Genomic DNA, 18629 nt, shown 5'->3' with positions numbered 1-18629 from the left:
TTTGAAAATGTGCATAAAAAACTGAACTGTTGTTTTGGTCATTCTAAAACGCCTTACCGTTTAAGTATTAGTGTTATTATTTTTAAGTATTATATTATTATTGACCTCCAGAATCAAGAGCATCTGTGCTCCGCGTCTGATACCTTCAAACGCCACCGCACGTTCACTGCCAATCAGGATTGCCTTCTGAGGCGCACGTCATTTATTAGATCAAGAAAAGATTGACGCAGCTTCTCCTACTGCAGCAAATTTCATTTTTACTGTTAATATTTGGCGCCAGTTAATCAGGAAGTGACGATTTTGTTCGCTTTGACTCGTTGGATGAAAGCGCCACATTATTTGTACAACTTTTATGCGATAATCCAGTTTTGCGCATAAAGTTCATTCGCATTATTGGATGGAAACATAGCTAATGACAGAAAATGAGTACTTGACCCAAGAAATCTCGAGCCAAACACAACGCACAAGACAAGACAGGAATAGTGTCTGAACTCTGCCACCAAAACAAGAATTAACACGACCAGAGTGGCAGAATCCTGAGTCTTAACTGATTAGTACCTGGAAAAATCAAGAAAACAACTCTTAAAAATATACAAATAGCATGAGAGTGATTGATCTTTATATTTTTGCACTTACCTTCATATTGTGGTATTTTATAAAAAATTATGAATAATATTTATTTTTTTCTTTGTGACATGTCGGACCTGTAAGACAGCGGTGTAACACCAAAGAACAACAAACATTAAATATGTTTAAACATTTGAGACAAAATCTTATTAGGTGCATGTCTTCAGTTTTTAAAGCAAGAGGTCTGGGGAAGACAAATACATTTTTAAGCATTTACTGTATTTAAATGTTTTGTCATGATTAGTCATGTGTGACAGTATAAATACGACGTCATGTCAACAACCCATATACATTATACAGTATGTGTATGTAAAAAAATATATATGAAATTATTTGTGGATTAGTTATGTAGAATGTCTTCTTTTAAGGATACCTTATTTATTTTATTGGGGTATGAATAGAGTTTGCTAGTTGCTGACTGAATGCTCTCTGTCTCTGCAGGTGATCAGTGTTCTAGATGTGTTGCACACCGTCTTAAAGAGTTCTCCTCCTCCACGTGAGCAGGTGGTGACTGTTCTTCTCGATCGAAGGGTCGAGCAGCTGTACTATTTGCTCCTCAAAACCAACTATGGGGATGAGGCTCGAGAGAGATTATTCAGGGTGAGAACAAACCCGCACTTTAAATGTCTGCTGAAAGTAAAACGATAAGATCTGTACTTTAAGTATAAAGTAAACTTATTTGTCTGGCTCTTCTGTAGGTCATGTATAAAGTTCTGAAGAGTGAGCGTGTACATGATCGCAACAAACAGCTCATAAAACTCAAGGACTCTGGCTATCTTGGGCTAGTCTGCTCCTTTGGCGACGTCCCCATCACCATGACTACTGTGCGCTGTTTGTATGAGCAGGTGCTCGCCACAGGTGAATTAAATTCAGATATATTGTCTCTGACAAAAGGGTTGTTGTTTTTTCTGTAACGTTATTTAGATGATCCATTTGAGTATTAGTAGACTGTCTGCTTAATGTCTGTTGATTCTGCTGCTAAACAGACATTTAACTGATTATAAGAAACTTTGCAAGTACATGTCTATTTATAGTAACCCTAACCATAACTCCCAACCTAACAGTATACTTATAATCTAATGAGAATTAGTTGTCATGCAGATGCAATTTAACTTAAATTCAACAAGTGGACCATCAAAATAAAGTGACCATCTTTTTCAGTAGTGTATTGATGTATAAACAGGGATCACACAGAAGTCACCTTCAAACCCTCTTTCTGTTGTCAGTGTGGAAAATCCATATGACCAATTTTAACCAATTTAATTTTGTATTGTGTAGTTCTAAGTGTCCTCCATCTAGCTGAGTGGGCTTGACAAACCACCTGTAGGATTTACTCTTTCCTCTCTATGTACCAGGCACTTTATTAGAAACACTTTATGTTTTCTACGTTTATTTGTATAGCTAAGATTTTTTTTCATATTTTATTATATTTTATGGCTATGCTCTTTATATTTAAAATTGTAAATATTTTATATTTGGTCCTATTTTTTATATAATATAACTATTTCTATAGTTGCAGTCAGAATTATTGGCCCTTAAAAAAAAACAATTCAAAGGGGAGCTAATAATTCTAACTTTATATCTAAAATTGGCTGTTTTGTTACTTCAATTATAATTACACTTTATGCTTTAAAGTATTTATAATTATATTTTATTTATACTTTATTTATACTAGTATACATACATATATACATACATATAGATTTATTTATTTATTTATTTATTTATTTATTTGAAGTCACAAGTCATTGCATAAGCATTTCACTGCATACCGTACTGTTTATGACTTTATGTGACAACTTTTTTTTTTAATTGAACTATTTTCACAACTGTTTGTTGACGTTTTGCTGTTTGAATTTCACAATGAAATTACTGGAATTTTTAAAAAAATACAATCTTTATTGCCAGTGATTGCTTTGCTCTTTAGTTCCTCATTAGTTAGTGACAGTTCTGTATTGTTGTTTACTTGTTGCAGATCCCACTCCTAGTTTTAAAGACTTGTTGGCAGTGGTGTACTTATCCCATCGTGCCGATCTCAGTGCTCGACTAGAAATTGTTCGTAAGGTAAGTGATGGATTATCAAAGGATTTGTCAACCCAAAAATCTAAATTCTGTTAATTACTTACTCTTGTGTTGTGCCAGTCCCCTGAGATTTATCATCGGAACACAAAATAAGATGTTTTAAAAGAAATCCGAGAGCTCCCTCATCCTCCATAGACAGAAAAGGTTATGAGACATTCAGAAAAGGAAGCAAAGACTTTTTCGAAACATTTCATGTGACTCCAGTGGTCCAACTGTAATAATGCGAAGCTCCGTGAAAAATTTTGTGCACCAAAAAACTGTAAAAGCTACTTTGTTTGCCTTTGTCTCCCACATTAAATCATGGTGCATGATTACTACGAGGAATTAGATGCTTGCACATTGTGTTGCTGACTCTAATGGCAATACATTGTATTGTGCACAGAAAACACCCACTCATGATGACATGATGATAAAGAGAAAATATAAGCAAAACAAAGTCATATTTACAGTTTTATCTGGCACAGATAAAAAAAAAGTGTTAAAAAATGTTCTTGGAGCCACAGTTTAATTTCTCCTGAAGTCACATAGAATAGTTTAAAAATGTTTTTGTTTCCTTTTCTGGACTTTGAATGTCTTGGGACCATTGCTTTCTGGAGGATAAGGGAGCCTTCAGATTTCATCTAAAATATTTGTGTTCTGGAGTTCCAGTTATGGTGCCTGAGGAGTAGTCACGCTTGTGCTCCGCTCCCAAAAGACTTTTCAGTTTTGTCTTTTAACATCAGTGCTTTTGCTGGTATCTGACAGTATTTCTTTACCTACTGTTCTGTGACTTAATTCATTTCTGAAATGTCAAAGCAAGGGGCAGACAGGTTGATAAAGCAAGTGAAGGTTCTCTTTCGCAGAATGCTAACCACATGTTAGCCGAGATTCGTGCGTTACATGACGACTTTAGAGCTTCAATCGCAGAAGACTTCAAAACATCTTTTGAAAGATTTGCAGCCAAACTAAATAACATTCAATCCACAGTGGCTGATCATGATCTTCTCATTGGAAACCTCGAGTCTTTTGCTACAGAGATTAGCTAGCAGCTCTATCAACTCAATGCTACGTGTTTGAGGCACCAGAAGGACAACGAGTGGCTTAAAGCTGAAGTCTTCGATATTGAGAGTTGCATCCAGCGCCAAAACATTCAAATTGTGGGCTTACTCAAACCCGACCAATGTTTTTTTACTCTCAGCTTTTGGTTGATTTCCTTGCTGCTCGAGCTAGACAGACCTCACCATGGCCTCACACCTAAACCTGCACCAGATCAGAGACCGCGACTCATCATTCTAAAATATTTGTGTACTGTTGATGAAGAGGTTTTGGTGACAAAAACATTGATTCATTTGTAAAATCTTTTAAACTCTTAAAATTGAAAGTGAACCCCATTTTTAACCCTACTGTATGTGTTGAAACATTCCTGCAATTAAATGTTAATAAAATAATGAATTCTGTTATCTTTTTTGTTTTATCCCTGCAGCTCTTCTGCTTGATCCACTCCAACGAAGAGTATGTGAAACAGCTGGCTCATCAATCAGGCTGGCAGGATGTTCTCACCAAACTCTACGTCAAAGAATCATACGAGTCTCGTGTTCGCAGTCAGTCCAATTCTTTATCCAGCCCCACTTCCTCACTGGACCCAGTCCTTTCCAGACCCGTCTTCCGTCGAGATGACAGCGTAACAGAGGATGTTCGGCAGAACGTCTATATCACCCTCGCTGCCCGCCACGAAGAAGACTACGAGGAGGAGGAAGGAGAAACTCAGGATGCTTCTGAAGGCTTTTCTGACCTTTCCCAGTCTCCTCCGTCAACCGGGCAGCTCAAGAATGATTCCCTCCACTTTAAGCCATTTGACTCCGGAGACCAAAGCAGTCATTCGTCTACCTTGTCCAACACTGTGGACTTTCCACCATCTCGCCTGCAGGAGGAAGATGAAGCCGTGTATCAGCCCCTCTCACCATTCGGCTCACCCTTTGAGCTGGAATTAAATCACCAGAAAGGACCCCAGACCCCCGTGGGTAGCCAGCCAGAGACCCCCTCTCCTCTAGAGCACAATAAAACCTTCCTAGGCATGAGACCCCGCAAGAGCTCCAGTCTGTCTAATGTTCTGGACGACACAAGCTACAGCACCGAACCACCTACAGACACAATCTCCAATACATCAAACCCACAGGTACTTGCTGAAACTGGTTTCAATCACTTCCTTAAGGCCCTGAAGACCTTAAGAACTGCAGACCAATACCCTGTGGGGCAATAAAAACTTTTAGAGCTCTGTGACAGTGCTTCTTAAACTCCCAAGAATGCCTCAAGATCTCTTAAAATGTTAATAAAAACAGAGCCATGTAATAATGGTTAAATGATAATCATACTTATCACAAGTATTCTGTCAATTTAAAACATTTTATATCACAACAGCATGTTTCTTGCTTTCTGCAGGTAAATAATTCATCTTAAATTCACTAAACTTATAAAAACTTTCAGACTGCATGATTTTAGCCCTGCATGATTTTAGCCCTGATTTTGACCGGCTGATAGGTTTTGGGAAATCACAGACAAATGCCTGAAATCACAGGTAAATCAATGGTTGTGCACGTGAGTAACAACCACACAATATGAACTATTAAAGACACGATCTGAGAGAAAATAACACCGTTGATTACCAGCCAATGAGAGAGCAGCATCCACTAGTATGGATATCTGCAGGCCAGCAGGAGGTTGGGGGAGCAGTTAAAAGCGACGAAACGCTATCCCAGATAGTCATGCAGTGTGAAAACATCTGTGACACGACTGCTTTGAAAATCGTGCAGTCTGAACTCGACCCTAATTGTGGAAAAAATAATGGTCAAGTCTAGTGACTAGTATTGGGACCAATCATCACTTTCAAGTAGTGGCTTAAAACCTGTCTATTTTTGAGATATTGGCCACATCCGAAACCGCATACTTCCATACTGTATAGTATGCTAAATAAGTATGCGAGCTGAGTAGTATGTCCAAATACATAGAATTCGAAAATCAGTGACTTACTACTTCCAGCGAGATTCTGAAGTGCTCATCCCATGCACGCTGCGCTATCCCATGATGCCCGCGAAAGAATTCATGAATGGGAGTAAAGCAACACAACTGACGCAGGAAGGTCACGTGATGATGACAAAATGGCGGATGTAGTACATCCGAGTTCCATTCATAGTGCTCAAATTCTTACTGTATAAAACTTACTTTTCTTACGACTGATTAGTACGTTTAAATTCAAATGCAGTACCGACTGAGTAGTGGGCGGTTGCGGACGCAGCCATTGATTGTTTATTAGTACTTATAAAGTACATATTCTGCATGATCTTTTCATAGATCCCTATCCAACACCTATACCAACTACTACCTTTAAAACCAGTAAAAATCTGCAAATTGGGAGTTCATTAAGCTAAAAGTCATAGTTTATGTTTGTTAATAGCAGGAATTGTACCTTAAAGATAAAATGTGACTGATTAGGTTTTGTATTATACATACAATTGTAATACTATAATGTATGTACAGTCTGTGTACTAAGTATATGTTACATTGTTATAAACACATTAATATATAATACATATTATTATTAGTATTATTGTTAGTAGTAGTAGTAGTATTATTATTAGTATTAATATTAGTATTCTAAATCTTGTGGAAGAACCAGTGTTGCCTAATGTAGAACTTTACTTTTCTTTCTCTCCCTGATTAGGCTCCAGAAGAGGAGTTGTGTAATTTGTTGACGAACATCGTTTTCTCTGTGCTGTGGATTGGCACTGAGGGGTCTGAAGATGTGATATGGAGAGAAAGAGGTCAGGTGTTTTCTGTCCTCACCAAGCTTGGGTCATCCTGCCAGCTGGTGCGGCCACCTGACGACATCAAACGCAGGTCAGAAACAAAAAAACTTGAATGCTTTGGATCTTACAGATTACAATACAATGACAGCACACTACAACTGAGAAATACCAGCTATTTATTCATTTCAATTCATTTTTTTTTTGTATATAGCGCTTTTACAATGTAGATTGTGTCAAAGCAGCAACACATAAAAGATTATAGTGACTTAAAACTGTTTTTAGAATTTAAATTTAGTTTACTGTGGTTTAATGTTTATTTTGTTTATATCTTAAAATTAAATAAAGACACTTTTATCTGATTAACTTCATATTTATCTTTTTATTTTGCTTCATAAATAGCAAAACAGTAAATGTGCTATAGACATGCAAGCAGCGTTGCTAATAAATTTTACAAACATGCTAAAACATGCTAACCGTGTGTTAAAACATGCCAGTAACATGTTAAGTGTGCTAGAAACATGCTACAACATGTTAGCTATTTGTTGGAACATGCTAGTAAGATATTTAGTCAGGCTAAAACATAAATAAACATGTTAGCAAAAAAAAGCAGGATATGGAGTAATGATTGTATTGATTTACTTGTAGTTTACCACTTAATGAGTTTGCTCATTCATTAGTACAGTGTCATACTGAAAACTCCCTCAAAAGTAATGTAGAGTATGACAGATTTTAGAGGGAAAGGTCTCTATGAAATCTGAACCCATATGTTCTGAAGACTTATTTGAACACATGTAAATAGCAGTTGGAAATAATAATAAAAACCTACAACGTGATTGTGTCAATAAAAGGCATACCTCCAGGCAAAAAAGGAGTCAAAACATTTTTTACATGGACCAAAAGGCTAAGCCCTTATTCCCTTATAACCACCATATTCAACACCCAGCAATAATACTACTGGTTGCAGTGACATATTTTCATTTTTTGCTTTGTAAAACTTACAATTACAAGTTTACAATTTAAGTTGTAAACTCCCTCATTATGGGAACAGCTGAAAGCCAGTAGAGATCAGAGCCTGAAGGGAGGGACCGTAGATTAAAGTCTTTTCTGGATTCCTTTGGTTCAGAGAAGGGCAGGGCAGGGATCTTTGGAGGGCAGAAGTTCTTTGCACTACTGGGCTGTTGCTTTTCTTTTGTGTGGCTCCAGTATTGCATCACCAGAAATGCAGCTTGTTTTTCTTCAAGTCTCAGGGTGTGCCTGTCTGTGGACTTGTTCAAGACATTGTAATCTCTTTGTTTTGTGGCTGCAAACAAACATATTACGCTAGTCAGGGTGTACTAAATTCATCATGTGTCTGTTGTGTGTCATAGCCTGTTGGAGATGATGCTGGAGTCATCTTTGTCAGATCTGAGGGACTCTCAGGGTGTGTCTTTGCCCCATGTGCCTTCCCTGCTCCGCCTTCTTAGACTGCTCCAGGACTTCCTATTTGCAGAGGGCACTTGCAATCATACACTATGGAGTGAGAAGGTGGTTAATTGATGTCTTTCTGTCTGTCTGTTTGTCTGTCTGTCTATCTATCAAATATCTATCAAGTATCTGTCTGTCTTTCTATTTACCTATTAGCTTTGCAGCAGTTTTTGTTTTTTTCTGCCAAAAAAAAATTCTGCAGTGCCACGTAGTGCTCGCACACAGGGCATGGAAAGCTATGTGCTATAAAACCCATTCATTTCAATGGCCTGTTCTGCATAGGTGCAGTTTGTTGCTACACTAAACAATGAACAGGAGCAGCAGAGCACATTTTCGTCTAGCTTGCTCGCTCATCATGGTAAAAGTTCAATATAGTTCAATATTCCACTCTGTGGATATTTCGCTCAAGTACACATATAGGCATGAACCACACAAGCTCACCTGAAAAGAAAAGTCTGCTCCGATAACATGCCAACAGGACATGTAGCATGCTTGTTCTTGCTGCATTTTATAGTGCTATTGTGTTTTCGTCATAGAAATGCTGGTAAAATTATGCATCTCAGCTGCTTCACTGTCTATAATTTTTTGTTTTTAAATAATTATTATAAAGCATTTTTTGGCCAAATGCAAAAAGAATTTTTGGTTTCAGCCTGGAATTTTCAGTTTTTCGTGCATTCCTACTACCTATCTGTCAGCCTGTCTGTCTGGAGCAAGGTCTGACATCTATACAAGAACTCATTAAAATGCAACATCAGTAGTATCATGGGACAAAAGGGACATCATAAACAGTATCAATAAATACACATTCTTTAATTCATTTCATTTAATTCAATGTGAAAGCGCTAGCAAAATGAACATTGTAAATTTTGACTTCAGATGGACTTTAATTATATTAAAAAGTATTAGCAACAAACTAGCTAATTGTTATTTAATGATAAAAACTATATAATTACATAACATTGTTAACCATTACTGTTACAATACAATATGTTCGAGCTGTGTGTTATAAACTTTCTTTCTTTCTTTCTTTCTTTCTTTCTTTCTTTCTTTCTTCCTTTCAAAGCAGTTAGCACTATTTAGGCAGGCTGTGTACAGTTTGTTTATATGTGAAGAAGTATAGGAGTGTGTGTGTGTGTGTGTGTGTGTGTGTGTGTGTGTGTGTGTGTGTGTGTGTGTGTGTGTGTGTGTGTGTGTGTGTGTGTGTGTGTGTTTGTTTCAGATCTTTGAGGGGGTGGTGAATCTGCTGGACAGACTGAAGGCATGGCACACAACCCCCGGGTCAGCAGGCTCCGCTGAGCTCAAAGAGATGTCTCTGATCGGCTTGCGGATCATTACTGGATACATTCAGCAGCAGCAGAACCCACAGGTACACGCAAACAGACTCTTCCTAAGAAATAACCCTGGGCTGTCCTATAACATTCCTGCTTTTTGACATTTACAAATGTGATTTTATTAGCTGATTATATTGGATGAAAACTGAAAATGTCAAACACAACTAAATAGAAATCACTCATGGTTTTGAAATTGCACAACTTTATACTCCCTGCTACAGGTGCAGACTTGAGATTATGCATATTTTTCATGTGCCATGTTCAGGATTATTAGATATGCCTCTCGGCTTTTGAAATGCTTATTTTATTTCACTTCATTTCACTGGAGTGTAGTTGTTCATAAATTAATGTGTACATGTGTGTGTGTTCTTAAACCAGACTCCTCTAGACTCAAACAAACCCATCTAAAGCCCTAATTAGATCATATAAACTGACTGAGAAACACACAGTGCTCAACATAATAAAGTACACCCCATTTTGGAAATGAATATTTTTAAACATTTCTCAGTAAATATGGGTAATATATTTTGGTGCATTTGAACAAAACAGATTTATTAAACAAAAAAAAAAAAAAATTTATTAATATAGTATTTTCCTTCTGTCCATCTTATCTTATTTTCTGTGAAAAAAACGAGCTGAGTAAACAAATAGACTATAAATAAATAGTTACCATGATGAAAGTTATAGTAAATGATAAAACAATTGCAGTACAACCTGCATATTTATAATTATAATAAATGTAATTATGATAACGAATGACAGTTTGGTTAAATTTCATCTTGCAGTTATATTCATGATTAGAATTTTATTTAATGAAAGACATAGGGCCCTATTATACACTCGGTGCAAGGTGTGACACAATTGTTGTTTGCTAGTTTCAGCTGGACTCAAGGGTCATTTTGAAGTTTTGCATCATGCTGTTTAAATAGCAAATGCATTTGCGGTTATTTGTGCGCCAAAGGTGTTCCGGTCTATAAAAGGAGGTGTGTTAAGGCGCATTGATTTTGCTGTTTTGCAGAACTAAAATAGACTGTACAATAGACCAGCTAAGAGGAGGTCTAAAGTTCAGCGCAGAGCGTGTCACTTGTATACCTCACATTGCTTAATACACAGAGGATGTACAGCTATACGCAAATATCTTTACAAATGAAAAAGAATTAAAGGATTAAAATATTACAAAAATTATTATTTTCTACTGAAATAAAAACCATTGTTCATGACAATTTGCTTTTGTATAATGTCATTATTAGTTGTAGTAGCATTTATTATATGCATATTTATATTTGTTTTTATTAAAAACAAGCTTAGATTTGCCCACCTGTCAGGTTTTTTACCATATGGGGCACATCATGTGTATTTGAATATAACTCAGTTGTTTGAGCAAACTTCGTTATTATTGGAAGATGATACTCTGATTGGTTTATTCACAAAACACCTATAACTCATTAAGAAAATAAGCTCAAACCTTTTAGACCATGCGCCATGGGGCAAAGCGGATTTTTTCATCCTTAAAATAGCAAAAGTGGATTTTAAAACACCCTTAATGCTTTTGAGCCCTGCGCTTTGGACTTTGGGCCTACATCGTCAAAATATAGCCCATAGCCCTGTTTTGGATTTAGCTTTAAAAATATATATAAAATATTAAAGTTTTGTCTTTTTCACACATTCAATTCAAATCATCTTTATTTGTATAATGCTTTCACAATGTAGATTGTGTCAAAACAGCTTTACATAGAATATTATAGTGAATTGAAACAGTTCAGTGTTGGTTCAGTTCAGTTTAGATTATATCTAGGGGCCTCAGGATGAGTATCCCCAGGTGGAAATAGAGAATAAAGGGAATAATTAGTGTAGATGCTGTTCATAGTGTATATAAACGAGATGTGTGAAGCATATTAATGCATCATTCCACTATGTGATGCATTGAGTGTATGCTTGCGTATGCTTTGAGTATCATCTGCATAGCAATGAAAGCTGATCCCATGTCTTCTAATAATGTCTCCCAGGGTTAGCATGTGTAGTGTAGCTGCAAAGGACCTAAAAGTGATCCTTGAGGCACCCCATACTTTACTGGCCTTTTCTGAAAACTGTGCATTAATATTCACAAACTGGTAACGGTCAGCTGAGTATGACTTAAACCATAGAGCCTGTCCCTGGATACCTGTAGATGGTGTCAAATGCAGCACTAAGATCCAGTAATACTAATAATGAGATGCACCCTTGGTCAGCAGCTAAGTAAAGAGTAAATTGTTGGTTATTTTCACTAATGCTACTTCTGTACTTGTTTTTCTGTAAGCCCTGAAACTTGACTGAAACACTTAAAAAAACATTGTTCACCTGCAGAAAGGAGCATAATTGGGCAAAAACATATTTTCTAGTATTTTAGACATAAACAGAAGATTTGAAATAAGCCTGTAATTAGATACGTTGCTGTGGTCTAGTTGTGGTTTTTTAATAATAGGCTTAATAACAGCTAGCTTGAAAGGGTTTGGAACATGCCCAAAGATAGAGAGGAGGTTAAGAAGAGGTTCTCCTATTAGAGTTAGCAGCTCTTTCAGTAATTTTGTTGGTATTGGGTCCAACATACACGTAGTGGGTTTAGAGCTATTTATAATTTTATCTAGCTCTTCCTGTTCTATGATTTTAAAGCACTGTAAATTATTTTGATTCATTGAAATGTTCAAAGGATCTGAAGTATAAGGCGGTGCAGAATGTTTAACATCTTCTATTTTCTGTCTAAAGCCTTCTAATTTATCACTGAAAAAATTTGTGAAGTTATCACTACTACTTTGTGGTTTTGTTTCAAAGACGTTATCAAAGACAACTGATTATATGTTAATTTAGCGATGGTTTTAAATAATATCTAGGATTGTTATGATTATTTTCTATCAGTTAGCGGAGGTGCTCACCACTGGCAGATTTTAGAGCTCTCCTTTAGCTCGACATACTGTCTTTTTAATTCTAAAGACCTCTAATTTAGTTTTTTTCCCACTTACTTTCCAGTGCACGGGTTACTGTTTTGAGAATGTGAGTATGACTGTTATACCATGGTGTAGTTTTATTTTCTCTTGCCTTTTTTTATTTGATGGGTGCCACAGTATTTAGTGTGTTAGTAAAGATAGCATCCATACTGCTGGTTACTACATCAAGGTCATTTGCATTAGCAGGTGCTTTTACAAATAGAAAAAGATCAGGTAAGTTATGAATTCATCTTTAGTGCATGAAACGATAGTTCTACCAGGGCAGTATGTCTGTAAAAGGTTGTATAACACAGCTTGTATAGTAAAAGGTAGTGGTCTGTCATATCATCACTTTGTGGTATAATGTCTACATCAAGGACTTCAATTCCATGAGACAAAATTAGATCAAATGTATGCTTTAAGCGATGGGTAAATAAATCTATAAAAGTGAGCCCTAATGTATTGTTAGCATCATCTATGTGGATGTTAAAGTCTCCTATAACTAGGATATTTATCAGTTTTAACTAGTAAGTCAGAAATAAAATCAGAAAACTCTTTTAGAAAATTGACAAATTGTCCTGGGGTCTATATACAGTTGAAACCAGAAGTTTACATACACTCTAAAAAAGGAAAATAACCATTTAAAAAAAAATGTCTGATGGTGAATCATACTAAACGTTTACTATTTTAGGTCTGTTAGGATAACCTAAATGATTTGCATTTGCTAAATGCCAGAAAATTAAGATAATTTTTTTTAGAGAATATTTTATAAATTTCTAGACAGTCAAAAGTTTACATACATTTCCTTAGTATTCTTTTAGCTTTGCTTTTTAACTGTATAACTTTGGTCAAATGTTTTGGGTATCCTTCCACGACCTTTTCACAATAATAGTTTGAAGGAATTTTGGCCCATTTCTCCTGGCTGAATAGGTGTAACTGACTCTTGCTCGCACAAGCTTTTTCAACTCTGCCCACAAAGATTGAGATCAGGGCTTTGTGATGGCCATTTCAAAACATTCACTTTGTTGTCCTTCAAGCCCATGTTAACTAGTTTGGCGGTATGCTTAGGTTCATGGTCTTTTTGGAAGACTCATTTGTGGCCAAGTTTTAAATTCCTGGCTGATTTCTTGAGATGTAGCTTCAGTATTTCTGCATGATGTACTTTCTTCATGATGCCATCTATGCTGTGAAGTGAACCAGTCCCTCCTGCAACAAAACAGCCCCACAACATGATGCTTCTTCCCCTATACTGCACAGTTGGGATGGTGTCCCCTAGGCTTGTAAGCTTTCCCCTTTGTCCTCCAAATGTAACACTGGTCATTATGGCCAAACAGTTTAATCTTAGTTCCATCAGACCACAGAACATGTTTGCAAAAATTATTATTTTTCCCAGTGTAATTTAGCAAATTGTAATCTGGCTTTTTCAGACGGATAATAATCTTATTTTATGTAAACTTGACTTTCAAGAAAAGTTATAACAATTTCTCAAAAAATCTCTCTCATTATTCTGCTATTAAGCTTAACAGAAACAAATTTGATAATCCTAACCTACCTAAGAAAGAAAAAGTTTAGTCACATTAACATCTGACTTTTTTAAATGGTTATGTGCCTTTTTATACAGTGTATGTAAACTTCTGTTTCAACTGTATGGTGATTAAAGCGAGAGATAATATAAGTTTTTACATAATATCCGGAAGCATTTGTGTTTTTAATTGAGATAGTAATAGTGTAATTGTTTGACCTTAAGGCTTGAGATGACATAGATGTTCTCATTCGCAGAAATCTTTTATTGCATTGTATAAATGGGTCATTCACTATAAAGTGCTTTTGAGATGTCAGAACTTGCAAAAAAAGTTAGAAATTTTTGATTTAACCACATAGTTGTTGTATTAATTAGACTTTAGGCTGTAAGAAATTATTGTTGGTCAAGCTCCAGCCTGTTTTATAAATAAACTGCATGCAGACAAACAGTAAACAAACTTCAAATTGTGTCAACCCTTTCATAGAGAAATTGCATTGCAGTGTGATTATAAAATGTATATTTTTATAAGGTAACGTGTCCCTTTACCAACCCAACTTTTTAGATTATGAAAATCTATTTATATTAATGAAATTATGGACAAAAAATCTATTTCCCAATAAAATATGCAATTGTTGCTATTTTTTTGTAAATGATTAAAAATCTAATATTTTGTCAAACTTTCAAACAATATTAACTGGCCCTTATTGGTTAATTGATAAATCTTAAGATGCTTTGCTGAGGTTATTAATAATTTCTTTATTTTCATAAAAGTTAAACATGACAGTGGAAAACAAGATCACAGGGTGGACATTGGCATGTATTTTTATTTCAAACTGTCAATGAGCTCCATTATATAGACTTTAAAAGGATATGCCTTATATATAGACTGAGGCATATATTGCCAAAAGGTTTGTATTGCCCACTCATGTATCACATCTACTGTTGTATATACAGTATGTGTATAAGTGTTGTAAAACATAAACACATAAAAACATGAACTAATTAACAATAAATAAATAAATAAGTCTAAGTGGACATGTTAAGATTGACAACATTCAGTTTTAAGCACAATGTTAATAAAAATAGGAAACATAAGTGTAGGTACTTAATATGTGCAAAGCAGATGTTTTAACCTTCTCTGAAGAAAGGCAAAATTGGCATGGGGATGCCAATCAGTACATCAGAGGGTTTCTTAAAGGGATATTCACCACATCATGACAGGGTGGACAGTAATTTCAAGGACACTTGAAAAATAATTTATAATATCATGAAAAAAAAATTATCTAAAATACTTATTTTATCAAATAACTTGTTTAAGACAATTAAAATATTTTTTGATCTAATTTACCTACTTTTTAGACTCCCTAAAGTTGGCTGAGCAGTGTGTGGGACATGGCAAATTCACATCTATACAATAAAATTGACTAAAACATATTTCAAAACATGTATAATTTTAGCTACCTGTGTGTAAAGGTTTAACCAATTATATTAAAAACATCACAATTTAATTATTTCACATTATGTTCCCATAGAACTGATTTAGCTTGTGTAACATCAAAGGCACTTTATAGTGAAAATTACCCAAATAGAGCTAAATGCTAAATATAATAGCAAAAGGCTAATTCCTAAAACATTGTTTAAATATGTTAGCAGCAGTTAATATGTGTCAGCTGTGGGTTACAAAATGCTAGCAACATCATGCTTAAAAAATCCTAATGAAACATATTTTACTACATGGCTAATATATGCTAATTAGCTTATGTTTATAACGTTAAACATACTACAACTTGCTTACAACATGTTAATTTAGGATAGCATAGTGTTAGCTAAGCTGGAAACATGTTCATTCATTTTAGTGCTAGCAGAACTCTTAATTATTGTACAGTGGGTTAAAACTAGCTTTTTTAATAGCAGGATTCATAAATTCATCATTTCAAGTCTAAATCAAGTTTCTCAGGATATGAGCTCACATGAATATTTGCTGTGCTCTCAGGAACTCTATATTAATCTCAGACTGCCAAGTGGCACTCACAGTGAAAGCTGCATTTCAGAAATAACCCTACACAAAGACAAGAGGCTACCATGAGTGGATAAACCAGACTAGCAAGTGAACATGACTCAGTGTGCAACGTCAGTCAAAGATTCATGCGGGTATAACATGATTTCAGATATTGTTTTTGTTGAGCAAGGAATAATAGCTAACTGCTTACTACATCTTGTGCTGTATATGCTACAGAAATAAGCTGTGCTTCATGCAACTGGTTGGCTATATTGTTGCATGAGTTTTAAAATCATTTAATGTGAATTCATTTTTGGAATGTGATCAAATAATGAGCAAAAAAGATCACAGCTGGTATTATTTGCAGATTATTTATGATGGAAAGTCAGATGAAAAGCATTGTGGGATACAATACCCTGTGTGCTATTCTCTATTGTATATAGTGCACTAGATTAAATACTAATGAACTAATTGTGGATTAAGCAGTGGTATCCAAAATGGAGCTCGGGCTCCCCCAGGGGGATGCAAAACAATGAGGGAGGGTCGCTTGGTGATTTTCAAAAATCAAATTCATTTTATTAAACTATTAGAATTACCCTATTTTATCCTACAGAAGAAAAAAAAGGTAATAGTTTCAAAAAAAAAAAAACAACTACATCCAAATAAAAAGCCATTAGCCATTTTTTTTGTTTTTGTTTTGTTTTTTGAAACTCCTGATTATATCCTAATTGCGTTATATTAAATACACAACAATACCATCTGATGCAGCGGATTAATTTTATTGCATTATAATTTCTGACACCTTTTTGGCACTCGCTTTTAAATGATGAACAGACTTGGGTCAGTTGTGTGCTCCATTGTGTGCAAGGTTTATATATTTATAACCACCTCAGAGGATATTCTGGGTCGTGATTCACTGTCATTGTTATATTGGGGGTGGTGAGCTGAAAGGTTTGGAAACCCCTGGATTAGAGTACTGTTTGCCATATCATTCAGTATATACTTTATACTGACTAGTATTTTTTATATACATTTGAACTTAGAATTGTTAGACCCCTTTAATTGTTTATTTATATATATATATATATATCCCAAATGATGTTTAAAAGAGCAAGGAAATTTTCACAGTATGTCTGACAAAATTTTTTCTTCTGGAGAAAGTCATATTAGTTTTTTTTTTTCTTGTTTTTTGGCTTGAATAAAAGCAGTTTTTAGTTCTCTGAAAGCGATTTTAAGTTTTAAATTAAATTTAAATTAAATAAATTTTTTGATAGTCTACTGAACAAACAATTGTTATACAATAATTTGCCTATTTACCCTAACCTGCCTAGTTAGCCTAATTAACCTAGTTGAGCCTTTAAATGTCACTTTAAGCTGTATAGAAGTGTCTTGAAAGATATCTAGTCAAATATCATTTACTGTCATCATGGCAAAGATAAAATAAATTAGTTATAAGAAATTAGTTATTAAAACTATTGTGTTTAGAAATGTGTTGAAAAAAAATCTGATCTCTGTTAAACAGAAATTGGGGAAAAATAAACAGTGGGGCTAATAATTCAGGGGGGCTAATAATTCTGACTTCAACTGTATATACATAATGCAGAGTGCAATATATAATGATAAATATTTCAATACATAGTTTATACAGTCTTTATTACTAGAAAGCTTGCCATTGGAGCCAAGTGAAATAACATAAGTTTGAGGAAGGCTACTACTGCATCTACTACTTGTTTTGCAAACAAATGACACAGGTATATAACAGTTAAAAATGAAATTGAAAGAGAAAACTGAACATTTTAAATGTTATTTCAAAATAATAATGCACACACTAATATATTGATAAAGTATAATGATTACACAATGCTTAAACTTTAAAACCTGTATTAAATGAAACAGCTCAACTTATATATGTCTAAAACAAGTTGTGAAATTTAAATAAAGCTAAAATATGTTTAGAAATAAAAGCTAAAAGGAATGTATCAGTTATTTATCATAACACTACAGAAATGTTGGAACACTGAATAAAAAATCTAAATGAGTTTAATAATCTGTTTCACACAAAATATTATAGAATATAAATACATAGATTGAAAACATTTACAAAAGTTTATAAAAATATATACAAAATATATATATAGTTATACTCAATATACTATATACTGTATATGTTTAAAGTGCTATATAGAGTCAAGCTCAAAATTATTCCTACCCCATGTATGAATAATTTTGATCTTGACTGTTTATACTGGACACTACCTAATGAAAGTCATGTCATTGGGCAACAAATAACAACTTGACATCTAGTTGATCATTTAGAATAGTGGCAGAGGGTAAATTTTTCGAATGAACCATCTCTTGAACTGCATCCCAACCATCACAAATACTGCAAAAGACCTATTGGAACCCACATGGACCCATGTCTCTCACAGAAATCAGTCAAGTTTGGAGAAGGAAAATCATGGTTTTGGGTATCAAGCCAATTGTGCAGCCCATTACATTACAAACCACAGGAGAGGGGAAATTCTTCAGCAGGACAGTGCTCCTTCTCATACTTCAGCCTCCACATCAAAGTTCCTAAAAAGAAAAGAAGGACAAGGTGCTTCAGGATTGGCCAGCCCAGTCCAAACATGAACATTAATAAGCATGTATGGGGTAAGATGGAGGAAGCCATGAAGATGAATCCATGGAATTTGGAAGAACTCTGAGAGTCCTGCAAGAATGCTTTCTTTGCCATTCCAGATGACTTTATTAATAAGTTATTTAAGTCATTGCAGAGATGTATTGATGCAGTCCTCCAAGCTCATGGGAGTCATACACAATATTTATTCTTTTTCCACTGCAGCATGACTTTGTATTATATTG

At 34.9% G+C, this 18629-nt stretch overlaps 1 protein-coding gene across 8 annotated transcripts in view; it reads left to right on the top strand.

The window, feature by feature from the left end:
* The window catches only part of nbeal2 (neurobeachin-like 2), a 167817-nt gene that overhangs the window by 103806 nt on the left and 45382 nt on the right, over window positions 1-18629 (top strand). For all 8 annotated transcript variants that reach the window (XM_087284946.1, XM_087284943.1, NM_001442819.1 and 5 more), the window contains 7 exon segments: window positions 1069-1227; window positions 1326-1485; window positions 2603-2691; window positions 4172-4864; window positions 6407-6582; window positions 7859-8015; window positions 9175-9321. In XM_087284946.1, the coding sequence (XP_087141072.1) occupies window positions 1069-1227; window positions 1326-1485; window positions 2603-2691; window positions 4172-4864; window positions 6407-6582; window positions 7859-8015; window positions 9175-9321 (1581 nt within the window).

This window comes from Danio rerio, chromosome 16 (genome assembly GCF_052040795.2).
Source record: "Danio rerio strain M-AB ecotype USA chromosome 16, GRCz13ab, whole genome shotgun sequence".
NCBI lineage: Eukaryota > Metazoa > Chordata > Actinopteri > Cypriniformes > Danionidae > Danio > Danio rerio.
Note: the sequence above shows the minus strand (reverse complement) of the source record. Positions and strands in the feature narration are given on the sequence as shown.